This window comes from Homarus americanus, unplaced genomic scaffold (genome assembly GCF_018991925.1).
Source record: "Homarus americanus isolate GMGI-L3 unplaced genomic scaffold, GMGI_Hamer_2.0 scaffold52806, whole genome shotgun sequence".
In the NCBI taxonomy this organism is placed as follows: domain Eukaryota; kingdom Metazoa; phylum Arthropoda; class Malacostraca; order Decapoda; family Nephropidae; genus Homarus; species Homarus americanus.
Window position 1 is genome coordinate 11,456,589 of NW_024720773.1, and position 19,470 is coordinate 11,476,058.

General features: G+C 40.8%; 1 protein-coding gene across 1 annotated transcript; it reads right to left on the reverse strand.

Annotated features, from left to right (window-relative positions):
- Window positions 1-2,841: 2,841 nt before the first annotated feature.
- On the reverse strand, window positions 2,842-19,296 carry LOC121861093. The gene is made up of 10 exons (XM_042358654.1): window positions 19,194-19,296; window positions 18,138-18,206; window positions 17,660-17,793; window positions 17,321-17,521; window positions 16,821-17,178; window positions 16,273-16,667; window positions 13,676-16,132; window positions 13,128-13,403; window positions 12,730-12,854; window positions 2,842-12,619 (listed from the first exon to the last, which is right to left on the reverse strand). Exons 1-10 carry the CDS (start codon window positions 19,240-19,242, stop codon window positions 3,046-3,048), a joined length of 13,638 nt encoding a protein of 4,545 aa, XP_042214588.1. The 5' UTR covers window positions 19,243-19,296; the 3' UTR covers window positions 2,842-3,045.
- Window positions 19,297-19,470: the final 174 nt, after the last annotated feature.

The following is a 19,470-nucleotide window of genomic DNA, read 5'->3' on the forward strand; positions in this document are numbered from 1 at the left end:
TGTTTATCTTTATTGATAAAAAAGCATAAAACCAAAAGTTCAAGTTGTGTCTTGGTTACTCATGCATTATAATATTTCATCTAACATGATACATGTAAATATTAATATTACCATAAAAAATAACATTAATTATTAATAATTAATATTATTAATTATTAATCATGCAATTCCAATAGGTAAGGTTAGGTCGGTTTCTTTGGTTAATTTGGTTAGGTACCAGATTTCAAAGTAAGTTCTTTCTGCTTAATATGGCGGGGGAGTTAGGTAAGGTTAGGTTAGGTTAGGTTAGGTAAGGTTAGGTTCTGGGATTTTTTCGGTTTCATGTACCGCACTCATAAAACGGATTTTTTTTGTAATGTAGGTTTTTATGCAGATTCCAAAAATGTGATTATTGTGTTGTAGTATCGTCTCCATTGACGCCTTCTGTTTTAAAATATTTGGTAATATCGAGTCTTAGTTATGAACAGGCTCTTCGACATCTTAAATGAGAGTTACAGTCAGTAGACAATAAATTTTCCCTATAATATCTCAAAGTCTTCCCTGGATGCGTTAGACAAACACAACCTGCGGGCATTTACACACAGGTGATCAAAACTGATTTTGAGGAGTGAACCAGTAACTTGTACAATAGCGACACTGATGGGACGACAGTGATGGGGAGGGGGAAGAATGGCCCAGAAGGGGAGACGATACAAACTCTGGTATCAGACAGAAAATATGAAGACCATACGTTACTTGATGTCAACATAAATGCGATATTTAGTGAAATTATTGTGTACGCAGGAAGAGTCACATCTGAACTAGAATAAGCGAATGAAGATGAAGGAACTGACTCGATGGGTGAAAACAATAATTAGGGAAAGGGTGATGTGTACCAAGTGAAATTGCAACCTGAAGGAGCTTGTGAGTAGTTAAAGAGAAAGCGAGAGAAAGGAGATGCCAACTCAGTGTATACAATTGTCACACTTAATTGACGAATTTCCGCAACTCTCTAACAGCTTCCTGTTATTATTTTCATTGAGTTAAATGGGGGCGAATGGGAGATTAGATTAACCGTTATTTCACCAGCTCGTAAAAACACAACAATAACAGCGCACTCTTTATACACCGAGTCTCCCAAGCAGCGGTCGACGTATATGTGGTGGTTACATGAGGAGTAAGTTAGCTGGGGAGGATGTTTTCACCCACCGCTGTTGTCACCTCTATCCTGCCTCCATCCTCAAGGTTAGTTGACACGACCTTGTCTTTTCACATGTTTACACTCACTTGGGAAACGGTTTGTCATGGGGGTGTATAGGAATCAACTCAAGACTGCATAATCATATAACTTATTTTGGTAACAAGTTTCTTTTGTTTCTGTTGAGAATTCTGAATGTGATCGGAAAGGTATGAATTCTCGACATACAATATATAATGGAATTTATTTTTTTGCAATGCTTAGTGTTAGGAGCTAGGTAACGTAAATAACATGCCTTACTCACTGTTTTCTATATTACTGTAAATATTTGTATTATTATTTCATAACTTGATCAGTGTACTATTTTATTGTTTTTATGCAGTCTTATATTGAGTGATAAAGTATGATGTTATATTTAGGATGATATTAATGTTTGTAAGGTTACGTATTGGGAATGTTGTTTTGATGTTCAGTCTTTCTACTCTCACTACGAGCAGACTCTCTGGGGTTTTCTCCTTCCACTGCTTTCTTGCTTCAATTTGAGGTGCACCGGGAGTATTTCGGATGATACTATATAAGTGGAGATTCTGGCTGTTGTTGTGTAGGTATATAAGAGTGAAGTGATTGTCACATAATTAATTTGGGACAATAACAAATGGATAATATTTATATAATTTGTCCCAGTTGTAAATCTTATCTGTAAACACTTGACCATCTATTCATTGTCACTTTATTTCACCTCAAAACTCACAGCTAAGTCTTTACCTAACGCTTTTGGTTAGGTTAGGTTAGGTTAGGTTAGGTTAGGTTAGCGAAATTAGGAGTGATATAACCGGGGAGTTCAATGTCTTTTACAAAACGGCTTCATACTGTATTTTATGAACATTATCCCACAGTTTTTAATCACTCGAAGTGTAGGTCGTTCTCCTACTGTGAAATACTAAGCTATTAACTTATTTTAGTATAGTACAATTATTTTTCACCGTTTAATTTCATATATTTCAACTCCAATTTATTGTACATCAATTATCTAAAAAAGTTGTTCTCGAGTATAAAATTGGAACTTGTGTACAACTATAGACTTAGGTGAAAAATGAGGTGTTAGCAAGATGAAAGGTTAGGACTGGTTAGGTTGTTCTGTACTGTACTGTGTATATATTGTATATGGGTAAGAGAATGTAAATTAATAACTCTCGGCTAATGAACAGTAAGGTTTAAAATAGTTGCTGTTTCGTAAAAAGTTAGCCACTAAAATATATACAGTATGTAGAGAAGTGAATTATGTGTGTGTGTGTGTGTATGTGTGTGTGTGTGTTGGGGGCTATTTTCATGTATATAATTGATGTATTTATTTTCTCGGGTTTATTGTAAAAAAATATCAATTAACATATAAGCTTCTTTAGTATTTTTCTTACCTTATGACTCACAAAGGCCTTTAACCAGGAGGAAGTGTTGTTGATAATTAGGTTAACTTACAAGGTGTTAGTTGACAAGGTATATTTTACTGGTATTTACTCCGTTATAAAGTGATAAACATATGGAGACCTGTTATGTTTCATTATCTAAATAACACCCACTGTTTCCATCTTACCCTAATATGTTCACAGTTATCATTTAATTAACATGTCAAATATATTCTATTTACAAAAAAAATAATAAGAGAATAAGTTCAATATGTTTTTATTGCTGATTCATACATTATAAGTTTATTAGTCATGTAGAGGTGAAACGTAGCCATTTTTACATTAAATTTAAGAAATGAAACATTATCTACATTTATCTAATGCGTAGATGATCTAGAATAATAGCACATTAAAAGCAATATATAAGAAATCCGTTATAAAGCAGCAAGTTAAAACAAATGTTCACTATGCCAAAACAGAAAGGAATGAAGAGTCCATCCTGAGGTGGAATTTGCCGCTGAACACATCGGTGGCGTGGCAGCCCAAAGCCAGCTCGTAAGGTGCCTTGGTCCTCAGACCCAGATTAGCTCCGAAGGAAGTATCATCAAAGTCTACATTAACTAACACACTTGGGGCAAACACACTGAGGGGAATCTCAACCTTTGCCTTAATCATCTCAAAGTTTTCAATTGCGGTTTCTATTTTCATGTCAGCCATAATTGTATCGTGTTTGTTACTCAAGTGGAGTTCAACATTGATCCTGAGTGGCTTATCAAGGCTGAGCACAATATTGGTGACTTCGTCCTTCAAATAGCGGGCAACGAAGTTCATCTGCTTATAGCCCTTGAAGGGCGTTGTGATCTTAAGGATGGTGCTCATATTCTCAGGAGACAAAAGTTTGACGATAAGAACTCCAGAAATGGTGTTGTCACCGTACTTGAGGGCCATCTTGAGCTTCATTTTAGTGCCCATATTGCCAGTAAGGAGAGCCTCAATGCTCACTTGACCTGTGGGAATCAAAGGAGAACTTACCATAGCCCTAAAACTCTTGTTTATTGTGTCAAAGATCACATCCAGGGTGTTGACGTTGTCGGCTTGTGTTCCATTGATGTGCATTTCGATCTTTTCGCCAAAGCTCATAGAAGCCGCAAGAGCCAGTCTGTTAATGCTTTTATACGGAGTTTCTATGTTGAGGGAAAGTTCTCCACTAGTGTCTGTCATGACGCTCTTACCTTCGATGGCGTGCTTTACACCTCCCACTTGTAGGTCACCTTTTAACATCATATTCGCTTTTTCACCATTGAGCATGAGCGTGATAGCATATTCTTCTGTAAGAAGGGGAGAGACCAGGTGAAGCGTAGCCAACCAGTCGACTGGCAAGTCCATTGTCAGACGCCAAGTTACATGAATCTCGTGGACCCCTTGAGGAGTCTCAATCTTCAGTGCTGCTTGTGCTGCTGCAAGTTGTAAAGTGGCCTTCAATTTGGGGAGGACAGGGGTGTCGATCTTCACAGTTACAAGAACGCCAGTCGTTGTATCCAGTTCAAAGAACAGGGAGTAAGTCTCAGAAGTGGTCAGGGAGACATTGAAGATGATATGGTCATAAGAAGCATTTGGGATTGCAATATCAAAGTTGAGCTTCAGTGTTACTGTAGTTAGAGGGGACTCCAACTCCATTCCTCCCTGAACGCGGTTACTAATTATATTGAAATTTCCCCTGAGCTTGTGGACCTCATCTCCATTAACAACAATTAGAACGCCTTCCAAGTTTTCCAGAGATGGATAAACAGCTTCAAGAGAAAGTTGGCGATGTACTGTTTCCACCATAGTATCTAGGTTGAATTTGAAGGTAGACTCGCCCATGGTGTATTGGGCAATAATGGTATTTTCATTGACAGTAAATTTAGCCACTAATGAAGACCAATCTACCATTTTGATGGAGACATTTAATAGAAGATGTGGCAGAGCATGGAAGGGTGTGGTTAGTTGCAGAGTTCCCTCGTATCCTTCACTAAGTGATAGACCAATAAGTTTACTCTGTAAGATAAACTTCTCACCAGCTACATCAAGAGTAACAAAGCCTTCAAGTTTCTCGTTAAGATCTAAGTTAACTTCGCCAGTTATTTTTGGTGTTGTATATGAGGGAAGGAGCACTTCAACATGAGCCATAATTTTGTTGTCTACATTAGAAAGTGTGAATAAACCTCCCATGTTTTCCATACCACGGAATGGTGTGTGAATAATAAGCTTTCCCTCAGAGTACTGCATCCCTTCTGACTGGAAGAGGAAGTCGATGAGGAACTTGTTGCCAAATATATCTCCTTCTAACACTGCGCCGCGTTTAGTATCCTCATCCTTGAAGCCACCTCGGAGTGCCAAGTTGTAGTCATTGTAACCAGCAAAGGCGGAGAAACTCTGTTCAGAAACTGATCGTCGGACACGCATTGTATGTTGACCGGTGAAGGGAGAAGTCAGGCGGGCCTTAACACCCTCTGAATCATAAACAAACTCTGCTTCTATTTTCTCGCCATTTTGGCCCAGTTCAACATCAAAGCTGATTTGAAGTTGATCGTCACTCTCGAATCCATAGGTCACATCATAACGAACTCCTTCATAGCCATAGTTAGGAATGTCGAATGTGCCAAAGAATCCAGATTTATAATTATTCTTTCCCTGGACGGAGAAAGTAATTTCTCTGTCTTCACCGTATCCTACAGTGACCGTACGCTCTGCTCCGTTACGACCGATGCCAATAGTTAAAGATGGCAGGGGGGTAAGAGTGCTCTCCATCATGGTCTTGATATAGTAGCCATTTGAACCACGTTTCTCGTAAAGATTATTCGACTTGAACTCAAATTCATTTAACTTCACTTCAAATTCACCTTCAAAAGATTCGGTATTGAGTTTTGAACCCATTTTAAAGTGGAAGATTTTAAGTTTGTCAAAGGAAGTATTGCCATCAAGCTCAAGATATAGTCTTTCACTATTACGGTAGCCATGGACATTGAAGTTGAGTGTATTACCATCAAAGTCAATGAGAAGACTAGCTATTTCCTTATCATTAGATGTTGATCCTTCAAGGAAGTCTTGTACATCATAAGAAGCAGCAAACCTGATAGCTTCCCATCCTGGAATTGTGAAAGCTAGATCAAATGATGACTTACTAGCCTTCATGTCAACTGTACCATTAATAATATTGTATTCAGTGCCGTTTCTTGTAATATCAAGCTTGGCACTCTTATTTTTCCAACTGGCATTGATGCTCAAGTTCTTGAGTACTTCAAATGGTGTTGTTAGTATTAATTCCAAGTTTCCTTTCTTCAGGGTCGTGGCTTTGAGCGTGAATGACATATCAACTTTGTTGTTGCCTCGTTCATATTGTAGTGTGACCTTCTTAGTCTTGCCAGAGAGGCTGTAGGTAGCCTTTGCATCAATGGATTCAAAATGTTCGAATGGTGTGGTAAGCTTAGTTGAGACCCCATCTTGATTCATATCGAAAATGAATGTTATCATCTTTTCGTTCCATTCCAAGCCAGAAGATAGTTGGAAATCGTTGCTATATTCGGCATTAACATATAGTCGGGCATGGGAGAGCATGTTGAAGGTAGAGTCTAGGGCAAGTTCACTTTCAAAATGATTAGAAGTTGTCTTCCTGGTCCACTTCATATTTAGAGAGTTAGTTTGGCTCGTAGGGGAAACTCTGGAGTATCGTACCTCTGCGTGAGCATTATCGATGTTAGAAACATCAAAGTTCATTGTTATTTGGATATTACCAACATTATGTACTTGGATATCGATGTTTCCATTTAGGACATTAAAGTTTTCACTTCGATTCCAGTTTGCTTTAACGAAATATTCCCTATTACCAAGCTTTGCAATAGCTGATACGTGTTTGTTTGCTGTGTCCCTGAAGTCATGACTAAGTGTGAACTGCATAGATCTGTATCGTCGTGGAAGAGCTGTGAACTTGAGTTCCACTGTGTTGTGAGAATACTCCGGGTAGAGTTCAGCGAGATTAATATCAATTTTGGACTCTTGGTCCTCTGACCTGATGAGACCATAAATAACAAACTTGTTATTAAAGTCGTAATTTCCAGACAAAGAGAGTGAGTTGAAACCAGAAATATTAGAGGTTGCAGTCCATGCAAATGTTGCAGATCTAGTTGCAGCGTTGCGCGTGAATTCTTCAAGATGGTGCTGGCCATGGTACTGTCCATAATTGAATGTTCCTTCAGCGGTGAAGACTCCGGCATTTGCCATGTTCCATTTGGATGTAAAGAGTAGTTCATTTTCCATAAGAGGTCCAGCTTTGAAACCGCCTTCTATGTTAACATTAGCAATATCAATATATGTGCCCTTGAGTTTCAGCATTGCATACTTCGACTCCCGTCCCATCTTGAGGAAGTAGTCGTTGTCCTCCAGTGAAAATCTCCATTGAAGAATAACTTCCTCTTCTGTAGGTGCCAAGTTTAACATTAGATCAGAGTCATAGATGCCAAGTTTCCCTCGAGCTGTATAGGTCGTTTCTCCATAATTGATCTCAAGGTAAGAATCGTCTTGGTTCTGCATGTTAAAGTTTCCAGAAATGCGCTTCCATGGAGACATCATCCTGTCAGGAGTTGTTATTCTCAAATTGAAGTCGCCCATTTTGGCAGCATAACCATAATCGATTTCAAATCTGTATAATTTGCTTGGTTGAAGAGTTACTTCGATCGTCATATGTTTCCGCTCGCTCGCACTATCTAAGTCAACATGGATGTTGGTTGTCACTGGAGTGTGAGGGAAAGTGTTCTTAATGGTGATATCAAATGTGCCTTGAGATGGTAAATTTCCTGTTCCTGATGTTTCTATTCTTAACTGTTTATCAGTTGAGACTCCCTGGCGTCTGAACATGAAGGTCATGGAGGAGAGTTCCTGAAGCTGATAGTTAATTGATGTGTGACAGTCACTAGTGTGAGCATCAATGTCAAGATGAGCCGTCTTGGCAGACACGTCGCCCTTCAACTCCAGCTTGAAGATTTCTTGTTCATTAAGTTTCATAGTGCTGTCAGCAGTTGTAACTTGTCCAACCTGGAGGTGATACTCATGGTGGAAGTTCCTTATGCTGACAAAGGGGGAGACTATGGTGATTTTTCCTGAAGAAGAAAGTAGGATACCTTGTTGAGGGTTTCGAACAGTGTTGTATCGTAATGATAAGTGCAGGTTAGGAGAAGACGAGGTTAACTCCATGTTTGCTTTCATGAGGTTGATATTATATTGGAAGTTTACGTCCAGTGTCCTGTACTGATGTGAAGGTGTTTCAATGTGAAGATTCACTTTTCCTACGTCAGCAATTTTACCTGAACCGGTAACAAGTATCTTTTCTTCATTAACAGCTCCACTAACATATCCTTCTAGGGTCTCCTCATCCAGTCTTCCTGCAAGTGCCATAAATTCCCATCCCTGAAGTTCACTTTGGACTTCAACGCTGAAGGCATTTTTTCGGCCTTGTTTTTCTACCGAGACAATGATGAAGTTATCATTCCTTCTCCACTCTGCCTTATAAGTTCCCTCGTTGACTTTAGTGATTTGCCATGAGATTTCCTCAGCTCTTTCAAATGGAGTTCTGAGATGAAGCTTGATAGAGTTAAAGCTTGTGAGTAGTGAAGCTTCTGCAGCATCGCTCATCATATTAAACTGAAGAGATCTTTTAGTACGGTCCAGAGAACTAAACAGTCTTACATTCTGTAGACCGACGATAGGCGTCTTTAGGTTAACGTCCATCGTACTGCCGATGAGTTTTCCAGAGATAGCAATGGCCTTTACATTTGCATCTTTCTCCAGAGAAATTTCCAGTGTTTTGTCCTCAGAAGTAAAGTCAGCTTTAGCTTCAAACTTGACATCAGTCCATCCAATGAATGGTGATGTCAGTTCGGATTTGAAGTACGCTAGTTTTTCTTCGATGTAACCAGCCATTAATAAGTTGTACGCGTGTTCGCCAACAGCAATGTGGACGGCAACCAACTCATCCTTATTGTCGAGATCATATTTGAGCATGACTGATATATTTTCGTAATTAGGGATTGGCGTAGTGACCGTAAGGGTGAAGTCAGATTTCGTAGGATTTAAGTTGACAATTCCAGTTAGTTGGTAATTATGCTCATTAAAAGCTATATTTACCTTGATGTCCTTATTAGTGGCAGTACAGTTGTAAGACACAGCCGCAGACAGAAGCTTTAGGATACTAAATGGAGTAACCAACTCAAACTTGATGTTGTGTTCGTTATATTCACCATGGGCTGAGAACATCCATTCTTCTGAGTTTTTGATGATCTTAATACTGGCATCCAGTTTATCATCTAAAGATAAGGAATATTGAGCACCAATAACTTCAAAGCCATCAATAGGCGTTTCAACTTTGAAGGAACCGCTCTGGAGGTTGTAGCTTCCTTCACCTTTAATGGTGTTTATCAATGTGTCTTTCTGAACAGAGATCTCGGCAGTCTTCTTCTCAGAGATTAGGTCGTAGTTGATGTCCAACGAGAGTTTATTCCAGCCAGCAACGGGAGTTTCAGCTGCCACGTGGAAGATCGATTTCATAGGAGTGAAAACTGCACGGAGGTTGAGACCGATCTTGTCTTCGTTTCTCTTTATGTCCACCAAACAGTCGACGCCAGTGTCTAAGATATCATATTTAGCTGTTAACTGAACATCCTGTATTTCTGCTATGGGGGTTGATAGCTTCAGGGAGACAACCTTTGTTTTGACGGAGAAATCGAAGTGGAAATCAAACAGCTGATCGACCTTTGTCAGAGTAGCGATCACGCTGTGTTGACCATCTACAACTGTGTAATCACCGACCATTTTGACAGTCTCAAAGCCTTCAAATGGAGTATGGATGTCAAGATGGACGTTGTTATCATTGACTTGAGTGATGACAGAAAAGTGGCGGGATTCACCTTCAATCTTCAGATCCATCTCTGCTGTTTTAATATCTTTGGTGAAGTCATATTTAGCGTTAATCTCAACAACAGTGTAACCTGGGATTGGAGAGTTGGCCATTACCTTCACAAATCCGGTTTTATGGATGAACTGAGTCGATAGTTGAACAGAATAAGTAATGTCATTTCTTATGAATGACATGTGAATATTCCTTTCAGCGTCAACGATGGTTGAGTCAAGAACTAACTCAATGTTGCTTACATAAGCAATTGGAGTTTTGATGTTCAGCTTGAGTTTAGGTTGAGAATTATATAAAATATCGGTGTTAACCTTATAGGTTTCAGTTCCCTGAACTAACTCAACGTTGCCAATGAGGTGATTGTTCTCATAAGTGTAGTCACCGCTGAGTGCTATTTCTTCCCAACCAGTAATTGGTGTAATGATTTTGCCATTGACGGCATTTTGATCGATGGAGAGTTGGCCTTGGAATGTGTTTATAACTCCTTCCTTATCGTAAACAAATGCTACCTTGTATGGCATGGCGGTGAAGTCGAAACTTCCGTTGAGATTAAGAGCAGTCCAGCCAGTATGAGTAGTGGTAATTTTGGAGGTGGCGTAACCCTTGAGAAGACTCTCGGCAGCAGCCTCCAGTTGCCAGTTGTATTGATTATCATTGAGATGAGCCTTTACTTCAGCAGTCTTCACAGATTCCTTCAAATTCCATTGGGCTTCAGCACCTAGAGTCTTGAACGCTTCTAATGGAGTAGTAATTTCTAAGATGATTTTAGGAGCAAGAGGGTCAGCGAGCATCCCAGTAAAGTTCACTTCTGCAGCACCATCATTCACCTTAATAATCACTCTCTTTTCAGCCTGGAAATCGTACATTAAGTCAACATTCATGTCACCAATGACGGTCAGCGGAGAGATGAATTTAATTTCCACGTTGGCATGATTCCCTTGGTAATTCCATTTACCGGATAAATTTCCCTTCTTTCCCTCCAAATCCATGTCGAATACGAACTGCTTTTCCTGTATCTCACAGGAAACCATATAATTCTTAGCGTCGATTTGGAGCACAGAATTGAAACTTAATGGCATGGTCATGATATGATATTCGCCACTGAATTTTACATGGTGGGCTAACTCTAATGGCATCTCAGTGTCTAAAGACCACTTAGCCTCTTGCATATGACCAGAGAAGCTTGCTGTAATTGCGTATCTCTCGTGAGCAGTGACTGCTACATGTAACATTTTTTCCGGTGAGATAACGTCATATGACGCTTCCACTATAATAGGTTGAGTAAGATATGTAGAGTGTACTTGAAGATGACCACCCATCTTTCCTTCTTCCCAGTTTCCATGAGCATTGATCTTGGTCTTGTTGGCCCCACGAATGAAGACGGCAGTAATTGACTGTTTTGGCTGGAAGTCAACCTTAAGTTTATATCCCAAAGGCTGCCAAAAGGGAGTTGTTAGAGAAGATTCAATATAAATGAACGAGGAGTCGATCTTGATGGTGGTGTCAAGCTGGATAATGCTTCCTGGTTTATATTCAATTATGAGAGTAGGTTTATACTCACGGCCATCATCTTCGTGGTGAAGATCAACCTTCATATTTTCAGTCCATGATGATGCAAGGATGATTTGTGCGTCAACCTGACGGGAGTTTTCCGATATCCTGGGGTTAATGGTAGCTGTAACTTGTACATTTTCAGCACCCCACATGTACTCCAGCTGATGTGTATAAGCAGTATCAACGTGACTCATTTTGTTTCTCAACTTATACATATTATTAATAAAGAATATGTTCTCCCAGTTGAGTATGTCGTCATATTGTATGCTATGATTAATATGGACAGACAGGGTATCCTTTATGAATGTGACGTCAGAGGTCCAGGCGCTGTCAGTCCTCATGCTCTCGATATTGACCTTAATGTCATTCAGTCCCTTGAAGGTAGAGACGACTTCGGCATGAAGGTTAGCTAGAGTGTTGACAGTGTCCAAGAGGCCACCGACGGAGATATTAATGCGCTCACCGTTAACAATAACTTCAACTGCTGAATTCATCTGTTTATCTTCAATCTTGTGAGTAAATGAAAGAGATGCTTTTATAGCAGGGCTGGTTATATGGGCAGTGAATACTATGTCATTCTTGGAGATCATGTGGCCTTCAGCATGCATCTTGAGGGTGCCAAATGTTGACCATATTCTGGTCATCTCCAACTGGGAGGTAAATTGTTGTCCGTCATGACTGTGGGAGAAGGTCGCGGTTAAAGGATATGTTAAAGGAGTGATAAATTTCAAGTCTCCTGAGACAGCTGTTGAACCGTCTGTGACTGTTTTCTCGCCGTTCACATTCAGCAACACTTGCTTCTCACCCACTTTACCTTCAGCGAAGATTTTAATGTTATCTTCATTCAACGTGTATTTGATATTAGCATCGAAAGCAGCGAGAGGAGTAATTGCTTTAACGACAAGAGTGATGTCGTGTACATCACCGAGGTCCACGTGGCCCTTCATTGTAATGGTGGAAGTCTCAGCACCGTATTTGGCCTCCAGCTTGGTAGTCAATGCCATGTCATGTAACTCGTGATGCAGAGTAACAAGAACTTCCTCTGTGAAGGGAGAGATGAAAGTGGCTCTTGCATCAACACCAGTTTCGTTGGGAGTGAGCTGGAAGTTGCCCTTCATTTCATTTTTGTTCCACAGCCCCACAATGTTGGTGTTAATGGTGGCACCGGCCATAGTGTGGTCAACAGTGAAAGTTATGCGCTCGAAATTTTCAAAGCTGCTGCTGAAGAGTATTTGGGTCTTGAGCGCATTGTTGGAGAGACCGGGTTGGAACTTGCCGTTGATTGTAAGTGCCATCTGTTCAGCGTTCTTCCAGGTAGCTGCAGCACGACTGGTGATTTCATAATCCTTGAGAGAGACTGTAAATGTAACGTCCTGTTTTTCCCATCCTTGGAATGGTGTCTCTACTGTAATGGCCAGAGACTTGGTGTCGTCGAGTGAGTAATGAACATGGGCCAAAACTCTCTTGTCAGGTGCCCACATGGCTGCCAACTCTACTCCATTATCAACAATCTTGCCAGAAGCCACTATTTCTCTCTCGGTAAACCTGTCAGGAAAAAGTACATTATTATTGGGTGTAAATAACATTGAAGAAATTGTCTAATGAAGCTATAGATAAGTGAGCATCACTTCAAAATATAAACTTTGTATACTCACTTAACGCTTGCCAAGACTTCAACAGGAGAGATGTGTCCGTCGACAATGAATGCCTTTGTTGGGTCGACGTCCTTGTCCCATTCAGCACTCACGTGTAGTTTTTTGGCTTCATCAACAGTGTTAACCTAAATATAAAAGATATCGAATTAATATGAGGATGTTTATGAAAATTTGTCACGTATTAAATTCGATATTTGTGTAGTTCTGTAAATATGGTACATAAGACTTAAGGAATTACAGTATATTGTAAAAGCTGTGTTAGAAGAAAGTTAAATTATACATTTTGATTAAAAGTAGAATTTACTCCATGAGAAATTGCAAATTTTGATACTGAATGATTACTGTAATATGTGAATGATTAATATTACTAAGATAACTGTAGTGAAGATTTCTCTTACATATGCGTTAAATAAGATGTGTCTCAATGCATTGATGTCAACAAGAAGTGAAGTGCGTGTGCCCTCGAGCATCAAAGTGTAATCTTGACCGTTCAAAGTGGCCTTGAGCTCAGTGGTGGCTTTCTCGCCATCAGCAGAAATAGCACCAGTGAACGTGACGTCATGGACTGAAGACTTCAAAGCAGCGTCGAAGATAGCATCGATTTTTCCTGGTCTAGATTTGTTCAGTAAATTTCCTCTCAGTTCACAGCTCTCTAATCCTAGTCTACCGTTTACCTGAAAGTTATCATTGAATATATATTTGAGAGTAGATATTTGTATCAAATCTTCATTATATGGAAATGTGTAGTTAGACCGTGAGTGTTTCCTCAAGGCATAGAATGAAATAATCTTGAATATTATAAAGCATTACTAGATATATTTTAACTCTTATGTCTTTAATGATTCAGAATATTAAACCTTAAATACACCTTAGAGTTAATTGTTATTAACCACTATAATGAATCTTAAATAATTGTAGAATATAGACACAAAGATAAATGCCTTACCCGGGCGCTGTGCCTGCCATCTTCCATCTTCTCGTAGACCATGGCAATGACGTAATCATTGCCTGAGCCAATGCGAACATGGGAATTCGTCCTCAGTTTATTGCTGTACAGCTGAACGTTCTGTAATGCCATGTAGTCAATGTTCCACTGTGGGCATTTGACCGCCAGGGAGATATCAAATTCACTGTGATCTTTTTCGTTGGTGTAAGAGTAAATTTCCTCAATACTCCAGGCAGTAGTTCCGTGTGTTACCTTGCTGATACTTTCCACACGTCCAGCAGAGATGATTGTTTTGTGGTCAGTCATCAGTGTCAGGTCAGCAAACTGAGTGGGAGTCAGTTCAAACTGGAGTGAATATGTACTCATCGTGTCGGAAACTTCTTTCTTGACAAGAGCTGAGTGATGGATCATATGTGTGTTAGCATCACTTAGGCTGTACTCAATATCCAACTTTGAGGACATGAAGGATTCATGATGACCAATTTGACCACCAAAACTGCCATGAACATTGACCACAACACCACTAGCAGATGTTAACACCAGAGAGGGTTCGAACTTGGTTATACCGTCTTCGATTGTTTTAAGTCCTGTTTCTAGTGAATATTTTTCATTGCTGTTCAGTGTTAATTCCATCTTGATGTGTTTGTTATGTGTTTCCCATATATACTCTCCAGTACCCTGGGCAGTCTTAAAAGGTGTGTAAAGATCGATGTTAATTGCTTGCTGAGACTTTGTGAGAGTGAGTGACATCTTGTGGTCTACTTGAGACTCTGGGGTGTCGAACAGGAAAGACATTGTGTTATCTACATTAGTGAAGCGTAAAATGTAGCCGGTCTGAGTGCCCGTCTTCTTGAAATAAAGATGAGCATCAAGAGGTCCTGTATAAGGGAAACTTGGGCTGTTGGGAGAGCTTGGCGTGTAACTAAGACCAGCACACATGGCAACACCAATAATTCCACTGGTACAGTCTTTGTGCTCCACCTTGTTTTCTACGTCTTTCTGGATCTCTTGGTCATCTGACAGGTAGAAGAATTTGGTGCTAACATCGATAACCTCAATCTTTTCCTTGGGAGTGTTGAAGGCAATGTCAACAAGCTTCCCTCCATCGATCTGGACTTTACCGTCGAGGAAGGTGGAAGTGTGGAGGGTGGAGGAGATCTTCATTCCTGTGCGGGTGACGTGTGCATCAACAACCATGAGGCCGTCCATTTGTACAGCCGCTGAAGGGTGGATGTGACCCTCAATGTTAATATTCTTGAGGCTTTGAGCCTTGAAATTACCATTCATTCTCAAGGCAAGAGTAGCTGTACCTTTAGCAGTGAGTGTCACTGGTAAGCCAGACACGGTGGGGATGGTGTAATGAGCATCCATCAGTTGGTAAGACTTTGTATAATCAACATCACCTTTACGAGCAAGCTCCATCAGAATCTCTAGTGGGTTGGAAGCTCCAGATGTCTTCATTAGGTTCTCCAGACCATGGAAGTGATTGTAATGTAGTTCATTGCCAAAGACGCGGAGGTAATAGGAACCTTCTGGCTCATCAGTTGCTTGGTCGAGGAATTCCTCTAAGGTGGTAGCTTCAGGATCAGGTTTCTGTTGACGCATGGTTTTAATTATTCCCTCTACGGTCTCTTGTGGGAAATATCCATAAGGTCCAAAGAAGCGTTCAACATATGCCTCAAGTCCTTCAATGCGGCCACCGACCTCAAAGAGGTTGATAGATTCACCAAAGAGGTCGAGAGTGAGGTTAAGCATGGCTGATCGTGGCAGGAAGGACTTGCTAGAGAAAATGACGTTGCTCTCTACAGCTGCTCCAGCGTTCAGTTCATTCATGAAGAAAGAAGACTCGTAGTTACGAGAGAACTTAAGAGCTTCAGTGTTAAACTTCTTCTGGAGGAGTTCCTCGCCGATCAACTCACGCACCCACTGTTTACCTGGGGCGGCTGACTCTTGCAAGTTGGTCATGTGAGTCCAGATGAAGGAGCCAACTTGGTTGACACCTTCGGAGGTAAGGCGATCCTTGATAGTGTCAATGAAACTTGGTGTTGGACAGGTCATGACAGCGAGGTAAGCAGCAATGCGAACCTCAGTATCTCGAGTCTCATCTTGGAAGGCTTCCAGAAGGTTAGAGCGGTCATATTCACAAGGAGTGTGTCTCCAGGCTTCAATTGCAGCAACACGAACTTCCATGTCATTATCTTCGGTATAGCAACGTTGTAAGATAGGGTTGGCGTTAACCCAACGTCCAGCGTTACCCAGGGCTTTTAAGGCGACTAAAACCTTAATCTTTTCTGCTTCATTGATGGTGGCACAACCAGATCCAAGGTGTGATTCAATAGCTCGTAGGAGTTGTTGGACACCTGCATCACTCTCACAGTCGGCATGAACTTTGCAGTAGGTGTTCACGAGAGCCGAGGCTCCCAACATTGCTTGTTGACTTGGGTTCTCCATCAGAGGCTGCAGAAGTAACAATGATTATAATAAATAATTAAAGGAACTATTGTTATGTACTAAAGCTTTATGAAGCAGTTTTTCTAACATAGTGACGTCTTATGTTTAAATGATTATTCACAAAGATAGTTCATAGTGATACTCACAACGAGCGCCGTAAACATGTCAGAAGTTGGATTTTTGAAGAAGGCAAGTGAGGTAAACCAAATGTCTGTTTCAGTTTCTGTGATTTCCCCGCTGACAAACATGTCCTTGATTACGCTAACAGCAGCGGCCGTTCCCACCAGAGGCATGGCGTCAACCAGGAACTTGCGGGAATGGCTTTCTTCTGTGTTGGTGTAAATAGTTTTGAGGGTTGGGTAATCAAGACCTTTGAGGGAGGCCACAAGAGTGGAGAAGAGAGCGGGAGTCTCGGGGTGGATCTCACCATGTCCTGCCACATCTAAATCATTAAGAATTTTCTCAACGGCCTCAACCTGCGTCTCTGGTGAGGTGGCGGTAGTTTGTTCGAAGACCAGAGATTTACTGATGGATTCATAGTCTGTTCAGAGACGTGTAGAGAAACATTAAAACTGATTTACTTACAATTGATTACATATAAACTATTTCTAGATAGTGTGAGCAAGGGATGTATCATAGGGTTGAGGTGATAATAACAATGTTAGACAAGTTGTTAAGTGATAGTGTTGATTACCGGCAGTTGGAGCAGCTGGATCCTCTTGAGATACAAGTAACATGGTGGTCTTGGCGGTGGTCACAGCACCACCTTCCTCACTGGAGAAGGGACGGAACTTGTGGGTTTCTTCACACTCTGCCATCCTGAGGACCCCGTCTTCTATTCTCTGGTTACATTTGTTTGTGCTCTTGAAGATTGGGAGGCTCTGGACGGGGGAGTCGGTGAGGTAGCCGCTGGAAGCGATGTAGGCTGAGAGGTCAGGTCGCTCAGTGCAGGAGGAGAGGTCCTTGACTTTCTCAACGGTCATTACGTTGCCCTCGAGTATACTTTTGTAGTTACTCATACAGACACCAGAAATGTCGGTCTCTTGAACATCCTGTGTATATAATGAAGTTTATTAAGCAAGAGGAGAAAATAACTAACTTTATGTCAGGCAACAGAGCATCTGATGTGTTGAAATATTTTGTTCTTAACTTTTCCTTTTATGGGAAATATAATAAATGTTTGTCACAAGTTACCTGTCTTCCCACATGAGTCATGGAGTTCTGGAAGGTCGAGAGAACACCTCGCTTGAAGTTAAGGACCCAAGCAGGCTCAGTCACCTCGCTGCAGACGCTCTCCACGCGGCCATCTTGGAATGAGAAGCGCAGGGGAGACTTACTGATGGCGGCAGCGAACTCCTCCGTGTGGGAGGAGCCATCCAGGGTGACCTCTGTCAGCTGCAACAATAACAACAAGATGGTGGATCACTGCAAGGTTGTTTAAATTCTAGTAATATAATTACCAAGAAGTGTGTAACTCATGTTGCAGTGTGAAGGTGTCAGTGTATGGTTCAGTACGAGGTAACGTTAACTTACCCTGAGTGAGTACTCGCAGGGAGCGGAGACATCAATGTGAACCTTGGCAGTGATGCTCATGTGGGCGTCATCATCGAATGTTCCCAGCAGGGCGGTGGAGGTGGTCACAGAGTAGTCGTACTCATAGCTCTTGCCTGGAGTGGGACGTGAGACAAGGTGGTTAGTGTGGGGGGAGGGGGTGAGAGATTCGTAATTTAGACTAACTTTGCAGCAAAATATTTCTGTGGAAATGAGTCACATAATTTGATGTATATCACTACTGTACATCCAAAGCACTGTACCTTATTTAGGGATAAACTATGCAGTAGTTAGGATGATCACCTGAATCATTTTAGTGATGGTCTTAATCGTTTGTGCCGCAGTTAAAAGCACAGCACTAATGACCAGTTTATGAATACGAGTTAGTTAATTGTTATCAACAATGCTAACAATCATATTTGGGAGTTATAAGAAACAATTTTTTTTTTGATGGACTTACCTGTTTCATATTTAAAGAAGTCATGGTCGGTACAGTGGTCTGCACACGTCGTTCGCAGACCTGTTGGCACTGGGGGAAGAAACATAAAATATCAGTTATGTTTTAATTTTAGCAAAACTCCTTAGAATTTAACACGTTCAACAGCCATTTTATGAAACTAATTACAGTGAACAATCTGGTGACCAAGAGACCTCTATGAAGATTGCCTGGTCCTCTTGACTACTAAACATTAGCTGGTAGAGTCCTAGTCTGGGGGACCTTAGGAGTCATGTATCCTGGCCTGGGGGAGGGGGGGGGGGGTTACTGCCGCCCATCCCTGGTTCCTGGAGCAGCTGTCTCATTTTCACAGTATGGAGTCTAACATTATTGAGGAGGCGACTCCTCAATAAAACATGAAAGGTTTTATAATTTTTTAAGTGGTTTAAAATATTATACTGTATGTGTGTTTAATCTTAAAGTGAATATGACGTTACATGACTTATTGTTATGACGCCAGATGAACTGTATACTATTAGTTAATTAATCAGTCGCAGCCAATCCTCAGTACTGTACAGGTATCATGAAATAAGTAGAACAACATCTCTTAGTAGGATTTTTGTTCCACTTTAAGGCAGCAGTCCCGAGGAGAGTACAAACATTAAACAGACTAAATCACTTCGCGATATTAAAATATAAATGGAAGATTTTGCGCAGAGACTGTTAACTCTACTAAACTGAAGTCTTATGATACATACTGTAGCATTCCCGTGAGCTCATTTTGAAGTTACTGTACATTAAAACATAACATTAGTGTTATCGGAGTAACTGTCCAAATATTAAAATTGATATTGTTACATGCAATGACGATCAGCGTTTTGGTAGTATAGTATAAGGAATTGAAAGCCTCGTAATATTTAAACTTTGATATGGCACTATTGCTTGGTAGAAACACGAAGATTTATTTTTCAACTTCACTTCTTTGTTACTCGTAGAATGACGGAGAAGAAATCAATATAACTTGTGATTATTTCTCTGTTTCAACACTTTAGTTCACTAGGTCAGTACTGGGTAGTTTACCTGCAAGGGCGGACGCAGCCAGGGCGACGAAGATGAGCGTGGTGCGCATTTCGACTCACTCTGTCTGTAGACAGGTCTAGTCGGAGCTACAGTGGCTGCTCTTTCCTTCTCTCCAACACCTTATATACCCCTCGCCCAGACGCTGAGGTTAAGGTCTTCATCCATATCACTTTGTCGGCGACAGATAATTCGGTGAGCTTCTAACTCTGCACATCTGTACCCTGTTATCAGTACATGTAACAGTGAAGACTTTAACCTCGAGTTCTCGATTTTACTC